At 40.3% G+C, this 22,036-nt stretch overlaps 2 protein-coding genes across 2 annotated transcripts; both read left to right on the forward strand.

Moving 5' to 3' along the window:
- Positions 1-232: 232 nt before the first annotated feature.
- On the forward strand, positions 233-6,806 carry LOC306753911 (palmitoyltransferase ZDHHC20-A-like; the record flags this gene model as incomplete). Its single annotated transcript, XM_079237825.1, has 12 exons — positions 233-350; positions 1,784-1,810; positions 1,902-1,996; positions 2,159-2,279; positions 2,930-2,999; positions 3,358-3,390; positions 3,524-3,644; positions 5,141-5,273; positions 5,363-5,489; positions 5,735-5,821; positions 5,898-5,977; positions 6,763-6,806. The coding sequence occupies 12 exons, from the start codon at positions 233-235 to the stop codon at positions 6,804-6,806; spliced, it is 1,056 nt and encodes a 351-aa protein (XP_079093951.1).
- A 3,564-nt stretch (positions 6,807-10,370) lies between these two features.
- On the forward strand, positions 10,371-13,168 carry LOC306753395 (organic solute transporter subunit alpha-like; the record flags this gene model as incomplete). Its single annotated transcript, XM_079237264.1, has 8 exons — positions 10,371-10,446; positions 10,743-10,894; positions 11,064-11,137; positions 11,779-11,937; positions 12,123-12,234; positions 12,320-12,466; positions 12,774-12,879; positions 13,008-13,168. 8 exons carry the CDS (start codon positions 10,371-10,373, stop codon positions 13,166-13,168), a joined length of 987 nt encoding a protein of 328 aa, XP_079093390.1.
- Between the last annotated feature and the right edge of the window lie 8,868 nt (positions 13,169-22,036).

The following is a 22,036-nucleotide window of genomic DNA, read 5'->3' on the forward strand; positions in this document are numbered from 1 at the left end:
GTTGTATCGTCCCTGTCGTCAAGTCAGAGCAGACTGATGAGCGCAGCGCATGCGCATCACCTCAGCTAGTCAAACTACACGCGGCTTGAGAAATATACAAACACATCTGCGCATGCTCCACAGCGCCTCGGTCTCAGTGTCAAGTGTCTCGCGCTTGCAGCGTGTTTGGCTCGAGCATATATAATCCACGGCCGTGACGTCACTACAAGCTAATGTCCCACACGGATTAAAGATGGCGCCCTCTCATGCGCTGAGGTGCTGTCAGCGGGCTCTGAACTGGGTACCTGTGCTGTTTATAAACCTGGTTGTCGGCTGGTCTTATTACGCGTATGTTGTGGAGCTCTGCGTCTGTAAGTACAATCACTTTTTTTCTTTTCTTTTTTTAAGTATTTAGCGTTTGCGAGGCGGATATCTGCTTGTTTGGACAGTTTCAGGGTTGCCAACTTTAATAAGCTCCGTTAGTTGAAGTGAGATTTAACGCTAAAGTCCCCACCAGGCTGCATACTGTCTACATGTGTCCATGTTATATCGCATCGTTTCGTTTCACCATTGACATGCATGCTATTCTTCGTGACGGCGTACCGGTAATGTCATCGGACAACTTTTTATTAATGAATAATTAATAACTTCTTCATGATAACTGTAATGCCCTTTCGATATAAAAGTCAGTGGACTGGAATGAGATCAATAACACTTTCTCAGATGTTTTTTTTAATCTTTCCGTTTAAATATGCACTGTGTTGTAAATGAATGGGAAAAACTAGCTCTCTGTTTGAAAAGCCAATTTAAACAATGTACATTATTTTCACGGGTTTAAACCTATTTCAATTATAATTTCCTGTTGTTGTTTCCTACGTTTCTATATGCTATGCCACCTTAATAGCACGCATTTATTTTGAGTTTTTATTTATATGTTTATAAATATCTCAATTGACAACAAATTGCCATTTTACGAATGACAATGATGGTAAATTATTATTTTGAATGGTTGTTTTAGCAATAACCATAAACTAGGCTTTATGTTAATGCTTAATGTGTAAACCTTGGAAGCCAGCTGTAAAATCGTTGGCTATAATTTACCCAAATTATGCATCATAGGTTATGCACTCTCTATGAGAGGATCTTTCGTTGAACTGTTTAGAAACCAGCTACCAAACCACCTTGACCTAAACATTTGTAATAGAATAGAATAGTAGTAGATGCAGCCAAAAACATAGAGGCAGTGTAATGTTTCAGATGAAGAGATTTCAAATGACATTCAACTATAAATAGACTAATCATTCAGCAGAAGATATTATTTCCTACTTCTATCTCTTGAACAAATGTGACTATTGAACAGGTCTGAAATCAGCTTATATGAATATCGATGGTATTTTTCCACACATGTTCATAAATTGTACGTGGTGTGATGTGCACTGCCTCCCCACACACACACACACACACACACACACACACACACACACACACACACACACACACACACACACACACACACACACACACACAACCCACAGTAGGTTTTATCTCAGCCTGGAACTGAGGATACCATTATCAGCATTATCAGCGGTACTGTAGTTATGTCTGTAACTCAGCGGCTGTGGTCAGGACAGGGACATCCCTGCTGCTTAAACAAAGCTCTCTGTTACGAGTGGGCCACTGCTGGCCGTGCCAGGCTGCTGCCACATGGTGTGAGAAAGGGGTGGTGTGTTGGGGGATGTGTAGTCATGCATTCTTAGGACTTTCATTACTGCTCACTAATATATATTTTGTTTGCTTTATGCAGATACAATACCAAATAATGCAGAACGAAGTACGTGATCATCATTCAATCATTCATAGCAAAGACTATGTCAGAGATGCCGTTGTAAATGCAAATCTAACTATTTTCCTTCTCTCAACAGTCAGCTATTTGATCATCTTTCACATTTTCTTCGGCATGTTTATATGGTCCTACTGGAAAACTATTGGGTCCAAACCAGCCGAACCCTCAAAAGCAGTAAGCCAAGAAAAGAAAAAAAGATATATATTTTTTTCAATCCCATGAACATGATTTATTTTCATGTTTTGGATTTGGTAAATATACATTTACAGAAAACTGTCTGGTACAGAATAGTATTTGTTGGGCTCTCTCTGATTCCAGTATTTTTCCTCCTGATAGTTCAGTCTGCCCAGAGCAGAGAAGGAACTGTACGAGAGAGAGGAGCGAGCCGAGATGCAACAAGAGATTCTTAAGAAGGTGGCGAGGAATTTACCCGTGTATACACGCACGGCAGGAGGAGGTGAGGCTTTGACTGCAGCTGCAGAACTGACTGTGTTTGACTTCCTATTTTAACTCCCATCAGATGCTTCAAAGTCACCGGGGAAAACTCTGTTATGTAACTATGTTACTGTTGTCACCATTGCTTTAAATTGAATTGCATAAATGTGTTGCCACATTGTGTCTTCCCCTTTTGAATGAAAGTGCAACACTGTTTGTATCTTTATACAAGTAAGTACTCCATGATATTTCCCCGCTGATGCTGATGAGGCTCGTCTGTCTTGTGTTTACGGAGCTGCATGTATCAGGAGGGTTAATTTGACTCCGGTGCACCTCGTTGTTGCTACAGGCCACACCTCGCTCATCTACCTAACAACCATCATGACCTCATCTCCTCAGTTTCACAGTTGCAATTGAAAAGACACTATAACACTATCAACCTTTAGTCAACTTATAGGATTAATGAGATGTAGATAGTCATTTTGTAGTGGAACCGTCTAAAAGGGCAGGACATTTCTAAACAAAGGAAAAGTGAATGTAGAAAAATACACCTGTAATATTTTGTTTAAATATCGGCTAGCTCACATACACCATGATGGTACTGCCTTTCATATAACAGTAATAGTGTTACAGCAGTATTATTATAATTCTGATTACATTTTCTCTACACAGCTGTCCGATACTGCGACCACTGCCAGATTATCAAACCTGACCGCTGCCATCACTGCTCGACCTGTGAGATGTGAGTGTTTTCTAATTGTAGATGCTTTATAATTAAGGCACAACCCTTTTTTTCCACAGCTTCCCCTGAAGGAGCAGATGTGTTTGAACTGATTCTCACTTTGATTTTATGTTCCCAAAAGAAAGTGAAAAGAAAACATGTTGCTGTTGAGACATAAGTCAATACAATGTGTTGCTGTTTTTTAATACAACATAAACACAGACAAACTCACATTTATTTTTAAAATATTGCACACCGTGCCTTTTCTGACATCTACATTTGCTCATGCATTGTAAGTCCTTCTGGGTACTTGGGTCATCAACATGTCTACTATTTGTACTTATAGGATCTATGTCTTCCTTTTTTTTCATTCTTCAAGGTGTGTGCTGAAAATGGACCATCATTGCCCCTGGTAGGCTTTTCTCATTTAACCTGTTTTTATTCCATCATGTTCTGTCAGCAAATTATCATTTTTCTTTGACAGAAAATGTAGATCAATCCGCATATTTCACTTTGTATCACGTTTCTGTCATGCTTGCATTCAGGGTGAATAACTGTGTTGGATTCTCAAACTACAAGTACTTTGTGCTGTTCTTGGCCTACGCCTCACTCTACTGTGTCGTCATATGTTCTACAGTCATCCAGTATTTCATCAAATTCTGGACAGTGAGTACAGAAACTTCATCTTATTTAAAAAAAATAAAATGTTTTAAGTGCCATGCTGTTGTGCATGAACGCTTGCTGTGTACGCTGTTTATTAGATGTGGTTGACAGATCTTTTGAAGCCAATTTTACTTATAAGTAGCATTCAGCTAACCTCACCTGTCAGATGGTTTGTTACACAGAAGCCATCTGAGAAGCCATCATTGGAAACTGTAAAAAAGAAAGGAAAAAAAAGGCAGGCACAAAAAATAGTTTGTGGGTGTTTGGATGAACCATCTGTCAATCAAACTTTTCCTACATGTTGGTTAGATTTGTGTCCGACTTGGTCCTGACTTGCTCTGACGTCATGCACACGTGGTCAACAATAATCCCACGAGAGCAAGCCGGCCGTTGATTTTTGAGCTAGGCGCCGCAGTAGCTCTCCCCGACTGCCTGGCCCAGTGCATGTTGGGAAACGCCTGGCTGTCACCACATCAGAGAGCTGATGGCTCTTAGATCTGACAGCAAACACCACGTTTTGTAGAAAATCCTTATTTTATGTGTAGTTGTAATACTTAACGCTGGATTGTTGACTATTCGTCTCATGTTTAATCTTAAAACACATCTTGTGTGGTTGTTAATACAAAATCGTATTTATATAACACATATCAAAACCAGTAGTAATGTATTTCACAGGCAGACATAAAAAGAACAAAGGATGCAGCTACCCACACATTTCCACATAAATATATATTTACAAACACATATGAATAAATCAAAACGTGATCTGTAAACTACAAGTAGACAAAAGTTCGGAACTAACAGGAAGTCATTTTTTCTGTGACTTCCTCTGTATACTTTAAAGGCAGCCTAAAACTGCCCGACTTGAGTTTATTGACAACGCGTCATGCAACGGCCGCCTGCTCTCGTCTGGATTCCAGTTGAGGCGCAGCTCTAACGAACGAGCCTAATGTGATCCTGCAATTCTCGTGTGATCTTGCAAGATACGCATTCAGCAGCGTTGGGTTTAAAATACATGAACTTTATTTCAAACTTAGTAATGTTGCCATTTAAAAATATTTAAATAACTTACATTTTCTTAATGACAACATTGTTAATTATTGAATAAAATTAAAACATCTCACACACAGCACAGTCAGGCTGTGGTGAGGCATGGGATGATTGCATTTTAAGATTTTGACCTGTTTACTGTTTGTCATTGTGGTCCACAAGTGTGTCATGTGATCATTTATCAGGAGATCCTCTTCAGCATACTGCTTTGCATGAGACAATGGCTCTTGTCATGTAGTCCAACCGTGAAGGAGTATATTGTATTATAACAAAAAATACTTGGTGATACTAAGATAGATATTGTAGTGAGGCAACAACATTATATTACAATATTATGTTCTCTTTCACTGCAGACAGTTGTTAAGATGACTTGACATGGGAACAGGAAATGTTCGTGCAGACTGAAAAAAACTAACATTTTTGTTCTTTTACATTTTTTTTCCCTGAAGAAAAAGCTGCCTGACACGCACGCCAAATTCCACATCTTGTTTCTGTTTTTCGTGGCTGCCCTGTTCTTTATCAGCATCCTGTCACTTCTCAGCTACCATCTGTGGCTTGTGGGAAAGAACAGGACCACTATAGGTAGCTATAAATGAATACGCAATTTAACTTTTGATTACATTATTTTAAAAGTCACCACTGACTGACTGTATTTTTACATACATTTTTAGAAGCTTTTCGGGCTCCCATCTTCACAAATGGTCGAGAGAAGAACGGCTTTTCTCTCGGCTTTAGCCGAAATGCAGCTGAGGTGTTTGGAGACCAAGCAAAGTACTGGATGTTTCCTGTTTTCTCAAGGTGAGTGTATTTTTAACTGATATACCTGCAGCTATCAATCACTTCAGCAGTTAAAATGATGCACATAAACAGGCAGTGCTACTGTATGTCTACACTCTGCTTAAGTTTGGCTCTGTAGTTGTGGATGTATAAATCATCAGTATAAAAACGTTATGGTGTAAATACCTAAAAGTACAATTCACCCTGAATCCATCCAATGCTAACATGTTTACTAATTCAGTTATTCTCTCTTTTTTTAAATGTAGTCTAGGAGATGGACATTCCTTTGTAACCAGATTGGTACACATAGATCCTGAACAAGCAAAGAGTGTTCTCCAGCAAAATGGCAAAAGGCTAGTATAGTTTTTTTTACTTAAAGTATTGAATCTGTTTCCTGGGTTTTAACCTGTAATGCAAATTTAATTACAGCCCTGCTGATGGGAAGGCCGACCCCTGTGTGCTTGGGAACAATATTCAACACACGGCGGACGACAGCAAAGAGAAAAATGGTTTGTTGTTGATGCCTTTTCTAACGTTTTCATTTGTTATATATATATATATATATATATATATATATATATATATATATATATATATATATATATATATAGTTAAAACATAAATGTCACCATTTGATGCACTGTACCAGATTTAAGCTACAGCTAATTTGCATCTGTAGTCCCTTGACAGACCATAACAAACATAAAACAGAGCAAACAGTACAGGATAAAAGACACATTATAACATTATATGTGGGGAGAAGGGAACACAAAACAAAGCTACAGTACATTAAAAATAAGTAATAAAAACCGTTAAAAGTAAGTAATACAAACCATTGTTGCAGTTAATACAAGGAACTTTGAACTGGTTATGAAATAGTCTCAATTTAATACTGATGCCTCCGTATGAGCTACATTTATAAACGAGACCATCAGCAAGAATATTGGCTATTTCTTTATATAGTTATTCCTAATGCTTGTCATCGGGTCAGATTCCCCACAGACTCAAACGAAGCAATTTACAAAATTCAGGCTCACCAGAAATTCCTTCAGCTCCGGCTCCAGCGGTGGCGACCAGACACGGGAACCATGACTGGCCCCGCTACAGTAAAACCATGACTGACCCCGTGGTGTTTTCTTAAGGGAGTGTGGCAGAAGCTGATCTTTATTAAGACATAAGACACAAAATCAACACAAAATGAAAGTTCCTTGTAGTTACTTCAAACGTTTTGTTTTTACTTTCCTGCTAAAAAATCAACTGAAACATCTCTCATGTCCTCACTTATTACTTTCAGACGGAGACCGGATAGTCTCTGTGACAATGGAGAGTGAGCCATAGCAGGTATGTGAACATGATGCTGCAGAGTTTTGCTGGTTTGTTCTCCTATGTTTATCTGTACTTTGGCTGCTGCAGGTCGCAGGTACATCAGTAGACTATGATGCCTTAAACTGGGAGCATCAGCACCTCGACAGGAGCCATCCTCCACCCTCATTTTGAGCATGTTTTCTTTGTACTTTAAATGGACCATCCTTCATCCAGCGTGCTCTAAAACGGCACCAAAACAAGACTGTTGTCACGTCAACAGGGACTATACAGCGGCCTCGCAGACTGCACCAGTCTGAGGGGATTCACAGTTTTCGTCTTTTTTTTTTAGCCATAGACATTCAAATTATGTTTTGTTATTATTGCATCTGAAAAACTCTGGAACTGCTTTTTCCATCTTGAACCAATGCATGTCAATACATTGTGTGTGTTTTATAAACATGAATTAATCACATTATACATTCCTAATAGAGAAACAGCCGTTGTCAGTATTAATTCAGCATTAATAACTAAAAGAGAGCGGTGGTAGCCACTAAAGTGAGATGTGTATAACTAACTCACAGTATAATACTGTCAACAGTGTGAGCCATACGTCTCATCTGTTTTAAACTCCAAGCACAGTGCAATTATTAAGAGCAACAGTCAGTTATCAAATGGTCTCATTTAGTTTAGATGGTTAGTTTACATAGTTGAAAATATTTAAAAGGCTTTGTGTTAACAATTTTAAGATATTAATTTTTTACATTTCAAGTTTTCTACTGTGGTCTAATAAAATGTAAGAACCACATTTTTTTCAAACTTCATTGAAAATGGTTTCATTCCATTTAAAACGATTTGAAACACAGTCATTATTAATGAAGTTGCTGTTTTCATTGCACTATACGATGTGTAAGTTAGTTATTTTTTTTTAAATGAAATGTCTTTCAGTGATATTGATTTTATTGTAATGAGTGATTTGTTGTTTTAATATATTTAATTAGTTGTTTTAATGTGTATTGTGCTCTTCCAAAGATTTTTTTCACTTTCATAATCAATCCTTTGCAACCGTGTGTATTTGTTTTTAACTTAAATTAATCAATCTTGTGTATTAATGCCAATGATTAAGTTTGTCTTCATAAAAAATTAGATTAATTTGAAGGTTGGAAAGTAGGAGCACAAAATGAAACCACAATAAAACTCAAGGATGTTTGATACTGTGTCCTTGTGCCTGATAAGCAGATAGATAAGGTAGACTTTATAGGGCAGTAATGAAATAGTAGGTTGCTGTCATCACACATGCTCATATCTGTGCTCCTAGCAGCCGCTTTGTGTTAAATTGATTTTAGTGGAGATGATACAACGCACAGTGTTAGTTTGTGAGTGACCAGTAGACAACAGTAATAATGTGTAGATGTTACACGTTACTAACTGAACTTGGCTTAATGGATCTCAAGCAAATAGTGCTGCTAATAGTTAGGCTTGTAAAGAGCGTTTATTTTTCATTGAGACAAAACTGTTCACGCCGGGTGACCTTCATTGTCGTGTAACAATAAATATTTAAGAAACTATAAATATGTGATTCTTCATTTTAAACACTGATGCACTGTCTTACTTGACAGTGAAACAGCGTTGCAGAGGACTGACTGGATTACAGTGTAATCAGTGTGGATTTGTCAAGATGTGTTTTTGACATGATTCTGCCTGAGAAATGCAGGCTCCTCAAAATCTTGAAAATAAGTCATCAAATTGGGGTTATATTAGATTTCTTTTTTTGTGGGAATCATGTCAGGGATGCAAATATGACGATTGATTATGTGTGATCAAATGCTGAATATATTACAACTGTATTTATACTCTGAACATAAAAGTCATGCACAATATACAGAAGTTTCTTGTGCCGTCTTTATTTGTTTTTTAGCCACCTGATGTGGGCCGCATCTTTGATTCACTGAAATAGCTCAACAACTATTGGATAGACTTCCATGACATTTCTTGCAGACATTCACGATCCCCAGAAGATGACTCCTTCTGACTTTGCTGATCCCATGACTTTTCCTCTAGCGCCACAGCTGGATTATATATTTTTTAATATATTTCCACATAATTTAGAACAAATATTTGTATATTAGGATGGAGGATATTTGAATTTGTCCTGCCAAGGTGATGCCATTATCATTTTAGCTGTAGTTTGTCTTTCGGGCTAATTATCAAATGTTAGCATTCTAATATGCTCAACATTAAGCCTCCCAAACATGCTGACGTCATCAGTTAGCTCAAAGCTCTGCTGTGCCTCAGCACCGTCTCAGAGAGCTGCTAACATGGCTGCAGACCCTCTGGTCTTGTTAAATCTTCTGTCACTGAATCTACTGTCACCACCAATAAAAATATGACATTTGCTTTGGAAAAGAAATGATTGGTGGATATTGCTCAAACATTTGTAAAAGAGATGAATGAACAACTAGTATGGATCCATTATAAAGAGATTGTCCAGAGATAGTTGGAGCACTAGTACAATGCTGGCATGTTCAGAGTATAACGTTATGCATCTTGACTTTTTCCGGTGCAGGAACATGATGAGTGACCACAAGCCAGTAAAAGGTGAATGACCTCAGTGCCGTTCACCTCTCACTCGTGTTTTACTTAAGAGAAAGTAAACCCTCTCAGCCTGTAATAGCTTTCTTAGAAAATATTTGTTCTAATTATCATTCGCAATCTTTCTATTTTAAACTTTTGTCCATTCCTTTATTTATGTTTAGTGTCCCACTTTGATTTTTAATAGATAGCAAACATTCAATCTAGAGGTGTAAAAAGGAACATTTCTGCAACGATGAAGGCCATTTATTTTGCCTCTCCAACTGACATTTCGTGATTATTCCTGTGGAAAAGGCAAATCTTTCAAAATCATGGAATACAAATTTAAATAAGCAGGTTTATTTTAGTCCAACCTGACTAAATAACCCTTATTTCCCAAGATGTGTTCTACCTGCATTATGGTGATGCCCCCAACACATTATTAATACTAATAATTTTTACATAGTTCAGTAGTCTTCAGAAGTAGATTTGGGGAGGGAACTCACAAATAATAACAAACTAATGTAAAGAATGTAATGTAATGAATGTTGGACCTGAAACATAATTATAATTGACATACATTTCACACCCCTTAAAGGACATTCCTTAATCTTTTTTATATCCTATATTTACCAGGAAGGAAACAACACACCCTGTCAAAGTTCATGTATCCTGACACACTTGATGTGTCTCACCCTTTTAACTAAAGCGTTGACCTTTGTGTTTATTTTAACTACTGTGACTTAAGTCTGTGAATGAATGAGCGATGGTAAATTACGGAGGTGTTCTCATAAACGTGTAAGAAGTCATCATACCTTCACTCTTTCAAAGTCACCTCTTGGGTAAAGTACGCTCACTGTTGAACCTGCGACTAGAATCAACCAGAAGACACAGCAAAGTAAAGGGAGACCAATCCTTTAAGTGGATCTTGTAATCTTTCAAGTCATTTCTGCAAGGAGAGAAAGTGGAGTTCAATTAAAAGACATTTCTGTTTAAACGTGTATTTCTCAAGAGGAATATCTGCTTGCGATGGAGGAAATCCTCAACAGCACCATTGATCCGGCTTGTTTGCAAGAGCCCCCGCTAGCCATGGACGTGATAAAGCGTAAGTGACCCTTGTTACCACATCCTGCTTGCTGATAATGTTTCCTTATCAACCAGTCTGAGCTAATGACATAAACAGCTCACTAGCAGTGTCATGCGTGCAGCTGTGTGTCTTGAATGAAGCATATGATATTGAGTTCTTCTACTCTTATTTGCCTCTGTTCAAAATATAACTATATAATATATAAATCAAGCTAAATATGTTTGGGGCTGCTATTTATTTAACAAATTGTCAAATATATATATATATATATATATATATAATGCATGTCTCCCCTGCTTCCCGTTTCCAACCAGAGCTAGATGTGTTTGGGTGGTGCCTGTACTCCGTGCTCACCTTCATGTCCTGCGTCTCCCTGCTGCTGTACTTGGAGCAGTGCGCCTATATTTATAAAAAACTGTCCTACCCCAAGAAGACGACCCTCATCTGGATAAGTGGTGCAGCACCAGTAAGCATCGGGGCCTGTTTTGATTTAATAATAAACCGTCTGATTCTAATAATCAATCTAATATCAACCACTTTAGTTGTGAAATAAGTGTCAAGCTTTCGGGTGCGATGCCTTTTGAAAAACAAGATGAGATCTAAATTCATGCACATGATGTATTGCTCTGTTTCAGGTCATTGCCACCATGTCTTGTTTTGGGATGTGGATCCCGAGGGCCGTCATGTTCACTGACATGACGTCTAACTGGTATGTTTTCTCTCAACTACACCTAAATTAGTACACAGGGGGAAGTATTTTTTAACATACAGTAGAGTCTTCCTTTCACTGATATTTCTAAAAAGTTTTCTTGGTGGTGACAAAAGACAAAAAGAAATGTATTTCTAAAAAGCTGAATCTGTACTTTTTGATGTTCACTCTTATCTGTACTTGCTTCCTCTTCTATCTGTCAAGGTCTTTTTCAAGTCTGTTATCTAATAGTTGTGACCGATAGCTCCCCCTCCCTCTCCCCCTGTTGAATCATTTATTCATCTCCAACCAGCATGTGCTCAACTCTTTATCTGAGTTTTTCCGCCTGCAGTGATACATTATATGTGCTTTTTGATTTGAGCACAGTACATACCATACAGCATGTTTACCAGTTCGGTCAAAATCCATTAACAAGGGCTGTTGTTGATTTGTCCTCTCGTGTCAAAGAGTTTATTCCTGTGTTTTTATGTAATGAATAAATAAATAAATAAAAATGTAACGTGTGTTTTGGCTCCCTTGCTGAAAAAGCTTCAGTATAACATCACACACTGTGAAAGTAAAGCTCAGTACTCCATGAGTCCATCGGATGTATTACCTGCTCTCTATAAACAGGCCTAAATCTCTTCTCCTTCTCTGTGTAGTTATTTTGCAGTCGTGGTGTATAAGGTCTTGGTTCTGATTATCGAAGAGTTTGGGGGCACCAATGCTTTCCTGAAGCGGTTTTCCGGTAAACCATTTAAAATCCAAACAGGACCGTGCTGCTGCTGCTGCCTCTGTTTACCCCGTGTGCCCATGTCACGGTATGTATACCTGTTTATTTAAATACAGTCTGTGTGTCACTGCTCTGGTTCTAATACCTGAATCCTTTGTTATGTACTGCACATTTCTATCGCTATTTAATCCTGCTCTTATTTACATGCATTATATACTCTTCCCATGTTGAATGTACATTGTCTTATGATTGTGTATGTTTCTTATCTTTCAGGCGATTGTTGTTCTTCCTGAAGTTGGGTGTTCTTCAGTATGCAATCCTAAAGACGGTGCTCTCTATCCTCTCCATAGTGTTGTGGACAAACGGAAACTTTGATCTCGCTGATGTAAGTGTTGAAATGCTTCTCTGATTGCACTGAACATGTTATTAACATGACATGCAATTTTTATATCCCTTTGCTTCTTTTTCAGCTAGAGATCACTGGTACAGCCATTTGGATTAACCCATTCATTGGCGTTCTCACAATCATCTCCCTTTGGCCTGTTGCCATCATCTTTATGAACACCAACAGCTTTCTACGCGACATCAAAATTGTACCCAAGTATGCCCTCTACCAGGTGAGTCAATACAACCAATATCATATGTTGCAATTTCAAAAGACACTTTAATACTTTTAGTACATTTCACAGGAAAAGTGCCTTCTAGTGTCCTCCTCCTATTCAACGAAGAGGAGTACACTGAAAGAGCAACAGGGTTTGTCCCTGGTGTGACATAGAGTTTCAACACCAATCCCCTTGGCTGCAGTTGCATTTGTTTTGTGCCATAAAACCAAACTCCTGCTGATAAATACAAATACTGCATCTTGAACTGCATGTACATTGTATGTACAGTATGCAACTGATCAAGTATTGGTTTTCTCCTCAGCTAATACTTGTCCTGAGTCAGCTGCAGACATCAATCATTAACATTCTGGCCCTGGATGGGACCATCGCATGCGCCCCTCCCTTCTCGTCTCTGGCCCGTGGCTCCAGTAAGAAACATCCCTGAATGTCCGATGCCCAAGTGTGAGGTGAAACAATCTGTAACTTTGATTTGCTCTCTCTCTCTCTCTCTCTCTCTCTCTCTCTCTCTCTCTCTATGTCTCTCTTTGTGCTGCAGTGCTAAGTCAGCAGATGATGATCATAGAGATGTTCATCATCACTGTGGTTAATCAGCGTTTGTACCGTCGAACATATGACGAACTTCCAACTGAGGCTCATGACAATGGCAAGAACGCTGAAGTCGCCCAGAAGATTACCCTCGTGGAGCATGACGTCTAAAAAAGAAGACAGTGATGAAAGAGTGCTCTTTTATGGCGTACCATATCATTAAAGAGATCATCAAATAGCCATGTTAATTAATTCTGCAAAGGGAGAGAACATCCCCCCTTTTTTATTTGTACTTTGTGAGTGGATGTTGAAGTGAAGCCTACATTGACATCTGATGTATTATTTTGAACGTAGCCCTTTATCATGCAACCATATATGGTAATTTTCCTCATAACGTATTTCAATGAGTGCCCTATGGGCAGTAAATACTGATACAATATTGAGTTGTTATGCATGTAGTCATTATAGTGTCCAGGCTATGTATTAAACTGAGGTTTCAAGCACCAAAAGATAAATAGATGTTTTGTTCACTGCGGCATGATGCATGTAGAGGGAAGTATTTATGCTCACTGTAAAAACCGGCTATTACTAAAATTGATTAAGGAAACTTAATCCCCATTCTTTGTCCTCTAGGACTCCATCCTGCTGTGTGGAAAACAGCCAGATCTGTTCCAAGACTGCTGACCCACTTACTCAGATTTATTTGGGACAGGAAACACATGCAGATGAGACAGCAGCTTTATTTTCAGACTCAGTGTCATTTTACAGCCATCTCCAACGGTACCACATGTTGTTTATTTAGCAACCACAAGAGGCCGGGCTTGTTCCACCCCAAACCAGTGACACAACTTAACTCGTGATTCAATTATATTGATTATTTGATTTCAGTTCAACAAAAACTTCACATTTTAAATACAACATATTTCAGTTGTACAGTTTCTCATTTTAAAAGGAATAAACAACGTAATTTATAAATGCTTGTGCCAACATTACACCAACATGACTTATAGGATTTAAATTTAGATTAACTTGATTAATCTGTATTTGGTATTTACAGACAAAGATTCTTACCAATGTTTTGTCACATCAATCATCTGAAAAGGAGAAAATGGCATGAGCACTGTATCGATTAGAGGATTGCATTTAATCACCTTTTATTGAATGTTTTAATATAAACATTGCTCAAATGACAATGTACACATAATATTATTGGTAAGACCATATTAACACTGGCATACTCTATATAGCTGAATGACATATTTTCCTTAAATAGATTTACTTTTCTTGAATCTACCCATTCATTTACAATTATCTAATCTTTCTCAAAGGCTTGGTTGTCTTCAGGACTGTTGTTGACTCTGTTAAGGTTGTTAAAAGGTCACGCACTCCCACAAGATTGATCACTTTTATCAAAAATATAATAGAAATAGCAACAGTTGAGTTTCACAGGACATTTTTGTTTTGTAGTTCTCTCTGTTGAAATTGTGTTTTGTTTTTTAAGTAATAGCATCATACAGTAGCATATTGGATAGACTATAAAGAGAAAAGTAAAGTATTGTTCAGAGGCATAAAGGTCGCAGTTTACCGTAATAAATATATATGAAATTGCAATATTCTAATATTTCATACATTTTTTAACAGGTTGCTGCGACACACTTGATGTGAATAAAAGCAAATATATTCCATAAACCGATTATTAGGCTGCACATGAAGGTACACCGCATTCATCTGGATTAGATATTTATGTAAAGCCAGATCATTCATAATTCATAATTTGGCCCTATTAATGGAGTATTTGTCTCCGCTGTTATGTAAACAGTCATCAGACAGAGCGGACGGGAGCGAAGGAAGGGAAAGCTTGTTTTTTTCGGGTGGGCTGATGACACCCCCTGGCTCCGCATTGCTGACGAAAGCTGCTTAGCCCCTCAGTTGCTATGGCAACCAGGGAGAGCAGCCAGGCAAAAAGCGAGGCAAAGGGGAGGGGCTTCCAAGAGAGAAGTAGAGGAGAAAGGGCTGGATGGGAGAGATAGACAGAAGGAGGGATACAGAGGACCGATAAAGAAACGCACCGAGAGCAACAGAGGTAAAGCAAGGCTACGCACAACGATAGAGATAAGAGCTGGATGCAAACGCTCACTACACTGGCTGGGGAAGGATAACTGCAGCGAGAAACTGGAGGATACAGAGAAAAGGGGAAACGGAGAGAAGATGGATGTACAAACGGAGAATGTGGACCCCCCGCCTTGTGAATCCCAGTCGAAGGGAAAAAGCAGAAAAGGATTCAAGCTATTTGGCAAACGCAAGCCAGGTAACATATTTTCTCTACGAAGCAAAGGGGACGGCAACAACAAGTCACTTGTTATCAGGAGCAGCACCACAGATGGATTATCACCAGATTCAGAGCAGGAGCCAGACAAGGAAAACGGACAGGAGGTGAGTCAAGAATCGAGGGAGCAGGCAGAGGAGGAGCCTCTCGATGAAGATGGCGTGCTGGCTGCCGCTGCTTCTCGAGCCTCCATTTCTTCCTCCAGCTCTGCCAAGTCCCTCAGCTTCCTGTCGTTGCTGAGGGGCGGCCGGAGAGGAACGGGGGACCGCAGAGTCCGCACGGTGTCCCAGCCCGCTGGTCGGCAACGTCGTGGGCTGAAGGGTCTCTTCAGCAGTGTTAAGTTCCGATCAAAAGATAAAGAGGAGGAAACCCCTCCGAGCCCACTTCTCATGTCCTCACGCGCCAACAGTGTGGAAATCATCAAAGAGGACCTCACCCTCACCCCCAAATCCCATCCTCGCTCTCTGGACAGCCTCGAGACTGAGAGTTGTGAGCCTGACATGAGCTTCACAACACCGGACAGTGTAGCCATGTCCCCATCAGATACCCTAAGTCCCCAGGTGACAGCAGGCAATGTGAGTAGAACTAATGAGCATGTGCCGCCTTTACCCACATCCGAACCACCCTTGATACCCGGTGATAACAGCCTGAGCTGCTTGCTGGCAGACATCTCCTCTCTGTTGACCTTTGACTCAATCACAGGGGGTGGAGACATCATGGCTGATGTGGAGGCAGAGTGGGGGAAAGCCAGCAGTCCCGTCAGTGGTGTGGTGACTGACTTCACATCATCATCCACATCTGTCTTCCCCAAACCATCCACCATCTCAACTCCACTGACCTCTTTCTCTATCAGCACTGCCACTACGGCAAAGCCCTCTCCTGTAGCCGTCCCCACAACAAGCTCGACCCAATCATTTACACCTCTGACCAGGACAACGACGACCTCATCTCCCATTGCCAAGCCGAGCGCCATCATTACGACTTTCACTAAATCTTCCACTTTGACCACTCACTCAGTCAAAGTGAGCTCGGACTCTACTCAGCTCACAGACTCTAAGCCTTCTGCTAGCATTACAATTAAATCGACTCCTATCGCATCAAAAGCCTCAACTACCCCTTTAACATCGACAAACTTTTCGGCTCCAATAATATATCTCCCTTCGGTGACAATTAAATCCACAGTGAGCTCCACCTCTACTGCTACCACAGCTCCACCCAACACACCGGCCACTGTAGTCAAGGCTCCTTCCATTAGTCCAACTCTTACCTGTACGGCTAAACTGGCTTCAGAGGTTGTAGCACCTCCTCAAGTTATTACCTTAGTAAGTAAACCTATCTCTGTAGCTCCTCCAACCCCAGTATCAGCTAAAGCTCCACCATTAACCCATAGCGCCCCCACCGCTGTTGCTTTTACTCAACCTCTGTCTGCTAAATTGGATTCAGCAAGCTGTTTGAACCTGCAACCTTCCACTTCCTACAAACCTTCCCTAAGTTCAGCTGCAGGAGAATCTAAACCCCCAGTGATCGTATCACCACCCTCTGTTTCAACCAAACCCTCCTTTTCCACACCGGTTCCCCCCGCCAAGGTGACAACGATTCCCACATCAACTACGACCTCAGGCTCAGTATCTGCGGCCCTCTCCAAACCTACATTCACCTCGAGCCCAATGGACTTGAATACTACCCCGAGTGCCACAACTAGAACCCAATCCTGCTCTGCATCTGTCCCGACTCCATCTTATATTTTATTAGATAAGATTCCTCCCATGACTAAACATATTCCTGCACCAGTCTCTTTAGATAAGATGCCCTCTGTTCCCACACCGGCCCCATCCCCCACCACTCATGCTGTTGTTATTCCAGCATTCCCAACACTTCCTCCTCCGGCTCAGATCACAGTCTCTCAATCTAAAGCCTCTCCTGCGCCTGTTCAAATCCCAATTTCTGTATCTAAAGATCCACCTGCTCAAATGCAAGTTTCTCAGTCTAAAGTCCCTCCTGTCACTGCTCAGATACCAGCTCATGTGTCTAATGATCCGCCTGCTCCTCTTAAAATGCAAGTTTCTCAGTCTAAAGTCCCTCCTGTCACTGCTCAGATACCAGCTCATGTGTCTAATGATCCGCCTGCTCCTGTTAAAATGCAAAATTCTCAATCTAAAGCCCCTCCTGTCACTGCTCAGATCCCAATTTCTGTTTCTAAAGCCCCTCCTGCTCCTGTTCACCTCCCAGTTTCTATGTCTACTGGCCTTCCTGCCCCTGCTCATATTCCATATACTGTATCTAAAGACCCTCCTACTCAGATCACAGTATCTCAATCTAAAGCCCCTCCTGGACCATCCCCTGCCCCTTGCCCCGCCACTTCTCCTCCTTCTACTCCTGCAGCCTGGTTGAGTGAGGCCCCAACCTCTGCTAAAATGAGAGGAAGTGGACAGGCATCAGTTGATGAGCAACTGATTAGTCCAAGTAGCACAGGTGCCCCGGGGGCCCAGACCATGCTGTCAAAAACAGAAGAACTGCATAATGAGTCACGAACAAGCCTCCAGGGCGCCTCCAGAGAAAGTAGGATACCACTAGTAAAAGCATCAGGACTAAGCAAAATACCTGTCGTTGGAGGGGGCAGAGCAGGCAAGCCACCTGTCCGGGACAGTCAACATGTTGACGACGAAGCGAGCCGGGACCCACCTACTCCTGTGCTAGAAGAAAATAGGCCCCGTTTCCACTCACATGATGCAGGGAGCAAAGATAACATCAGTGATGTTGAGGCTTTTGTGCCCACCTCAAAACACACCCAGGAGGAGAGTCAGCAGCTTCCTCAGCCGAAAGTCCTCACCAGTTTACCGCGTGACTCAAAGATCCCTGTGAAGCACGGCGCCTCCCATATCCCTCAAGCTAAAGAGCCCTCTCGCACCAAGATACCCGTGTCCAAGGTTCCTGTCCGCAGGGCCGGGAACAAACCTGCAGCTGCAGGTGGTAGCTCTCAGATAAGAAAGTAAATAAGTGGACTTCAATCATTCAATGGTACAGATTATGGCTTTGTAACTTTTTTTTTCTCTCAAATATAACTTTATGACAACACTTTTTCTAGACTGTATTATTCTTGGCTTCACAACACCATAAGCAACCGTAACAGAGTCAAGGAGGTTGAGAGCACTCAAGCACAAAACATCTCCACAAGGAGCAGAAGCAACACGCCTGGCTCTTTGGTGCTGAGGCCACTGGACATGCACTCAGGAAAGGTTCGGGGTCACACCTGAACACACAGCAGCATCGGGGACTAAGGATAAGCAAGAAAAGAGGTCTTCTGGGAACACAGTCACACACACAACATGTGCGAGTGCCTTTTTAAAAGGTGCTTTTTCGGACAGACTCTCAGAATCTTTTCTACAGTACTTTTAACTTTTGTTACTCCCACTTTTTGTAGGAACCTACGAATCTTTTGATTTTTCTTTCCAGCAAATCTCTTTGATAATAACCAGTCCCTTTACTTTTTATTTATGTCTGGAGAAGAACAGCAGGAGCTCTATAAATTAATGCAACAACCAAATTTACATTCCACACCTATCTTTGGATGTACAGTATGTAGCAAAAAAAACGTGCCATTCATTTTTGCACAAGATGTTGAACTATCCGCCTGCTCATATGTAACATGATTAGATCTCATTGTGAACTCTGGGAGAGACTGGTTTTGAGAGAGGAGTGGAATATATCCTGCCAGTGAAGTGGACAGTGAACAGCAGCCATTATGAATGGCTCTGTGGACTTTGTGAGCGAGACAGAGAGGATGCTGAGATGAGAGCTCTCGTACACTGGTACGCCCTTATCCCACTTATACTCAGATGAGAACAATATCTCTGTGTATAGTCTCATCAATGTTGTTCTGTTTCTTATTTAATCAATAAAACAATATGAGTATTCGCAAGATGAGATCTTTGTATATTGTGAATTATATCCTGCATGTTTTTGTTATTGTGGACGGACAACATGTGAGCACATATGAAAGGATTTACATCACCTCTTTAAATAATTAAATAAGGAAGGAGATGGCATAAGGGAAAAGGGAAAGTAAAGAGATGTGACAAACATGTTATATCTTCACTAATCGTATACAGCTTTGCTCAGAGTGTCCTCAGAGGAGCATCGTTTCAACATCATCCACACTCAAAGCCCACTGACCTGAAAAGCGAGCACATGAATGTCAGCAGAGCCTGGTCCAATCAGCTACAAGGGAAAACGCTTAACATGCATACCTTATTTTCAGGAAAAGGGTTAGGGAATGTGTGTCATTGCTATTCTTAGCATGAAATGCACCCGATGGATGCGCTTGCATAATGACTGAGTGGGTAATTTGATTTGGGCATTTAGTATCAGTTTGATATCATTGCAGTGAAGAACAACATGCTGATAGTTACTTGAACAGAAACAGGGATAGTACACAAAAAGACTACCTATAATGTTTGCACAAAGGCATACAATGCAGGAAAAGCAGTGTCAACAGCTACTCGTGTTGAGAGTCAAACCTCAGGTTACAGACGGGACACTGATCTGAGTCATGCGGTGCTGATATAAGGAGTCTGGTGTTAGGAATAAGGCGTAAGAACAAAGGGTGTGGAGGTGACACAAAAGACCTCTGTGTACTTCAGGAAGCCAGAGGCTGCAAGCTGAGAAAAAAAGGACCATCATTTGAATCAAGAAGAACACGAGGATTTCACCCCGTCAGGTGCCGACACAGACTACAGAGGGTGAAACCGTCACCCTGAGAAGAGAACAGTTTCCTCCTGAAGGTCAAACACAACACAGATTTCCCTCTTGGTAACATCTGGGATTTGGGATTAAAACGTTTAAAAATGTTATGAAACATAAATTAGATTTATAATCACGCCTGACGTTTGGTAATGAGGGCTCACATTGTGACACAGCATGGTAAATCAAATCATTCTCACCATTTCAGAAAAACTGCTGGTTTGAATCTTGTAGTTTTGAAGAGATATCTGAAACAAGCATAATCAGTGAATGCTGCCTTTGTCAACATTCGTTCACATGATTTTTCCAGCAATCTGTCTTTCGTGCTTATAAGTGACAACAGCCTTAAGTGAAGTACAACAAAGGAACATGTTGGAATAATCGACTTTTGAACATTATTACATAAGATGCCTCAGAGTACATCTGTTTAAAGGTGGTTTGTGTGTCTTGGAGTCCAGCCCCCCCCAAATATGTTATATAAAGTACAGAATCATAGAGCACTCAGGCCACCCTGGCTTTCTATGGTCTGCATGTGTTTGTCTGCTTCTGCCTCTGGAGAGTAGATGCGCCTTTTTAGAACCTAATTTAGCATGCTTCATTCTGTGTTTCCATGCCAACCCCACTAGGTCAACCAATGAGAGGCTGCGAGTGTCGAGAGGAGGGGTTAACAAACATGAGTGCCTTAATGAGCACTCTCACAGTATACATGTTAATAGGACCAATTATTACTTCATGCATCATTTCATATGGAATTAATAACAATGATGCTCTGTAATGTTGAGACTTATTCTATAAAGATAATCCATTTGTTTCTGAACTGTTTTTGCAATGAGCCAATGACCGTAGCTGAACCAACCCCATGAAAAAAAACGAAGACACACATCCTACACACCTATGAATATGAAGGCTTAAAGAGATGCATTTAAATATATTGGAAAAAAAAGGCTGTGTCACACTGCAGATAATATTAAGTTCCCAGAAAATCTGAGACATTTTTGAAGCTGTTGGATTAGCAAAAGAATGCCACAGTAATGCTGGAATTGACTCTAATCATGGCTAATATAAGATAAATACAATGACTACTCCTTTAAAAGGTCTGAGGATATGATAAGGCCTTCAATTACCTTGGTGATACATGACAACAGTATACAAATACAAATGTGGTACTCAATACACAAAGTAAAACTTCAGCAAAGGAAGAGCCAATTCATCCATGAATCATAAAGTCATTATACTGTAAGTGTTCAACAGGCAAAGTAATCAAATCACCAATATGATTCATAATCAAATATTTTTATTCATATTGAAATATGACAAATGTCAATATAAAAAAACTGTAGCAAACACTTGATTACAATTGTTTATATACAAAAATATTAAATATTAAATGCATTAAAAATATATATAAATGCAATAATTTGTTTGGCTTCAAGGCTTGTGTGTCCTACAGTGGACGACAGTTTACAGGTCAGATGTTAACATGTCAGATACCTCCGCTCAGTGAGAAGCATCCAGAAAAAGGCAACAACTCATCTAACACTGTCCGCTCTGCAGCCTCCTCTCTCTGCACTCTGTCAACCAGCAGCTGCTCACGTGCTGTTCAAGTGATCTTTCTTTATCAAATACAGACTGCTGAAAAGAGTCAAAGAACGTACAGTTCAAACATATGGATTTTACAAAACATTTCTGTTTTGCTTCCAAAAAGTAAATATTATATTGATATGCATGTGTTTGTAAATGCATATATTTGATATGTAAGCATTATATGGATCATTGAATAGCTACTGCCCTGGGCATTACGTCATTTCAGTGCATCGACTCTGCTCTGAGGACCTCTGCTGGTGGAAAAACATCATGAAACGCTTAAGAGTAACGTGCGGGTGATGCAGTGCACACAGACAGCATCGCTGCTGCACAACATGGCCTCGTCCTCTCAGACCTGCAGTCTCCACTATAGAGGGGGCCGGCTGCAC

The sequence above is a fragment of the Taurulus bubalis genome (assembly GCF_910589615.1).
Source record: "Taurulus bubalis genome assembly, chromosome: 2".
In the NCBI taxonomy this organism is placed as follows: Eukaryota; Metazoa; Chordata; class Actinopteri; order Perciformes; family Cottidae; genus Taurulus; species Taurulus bubalis.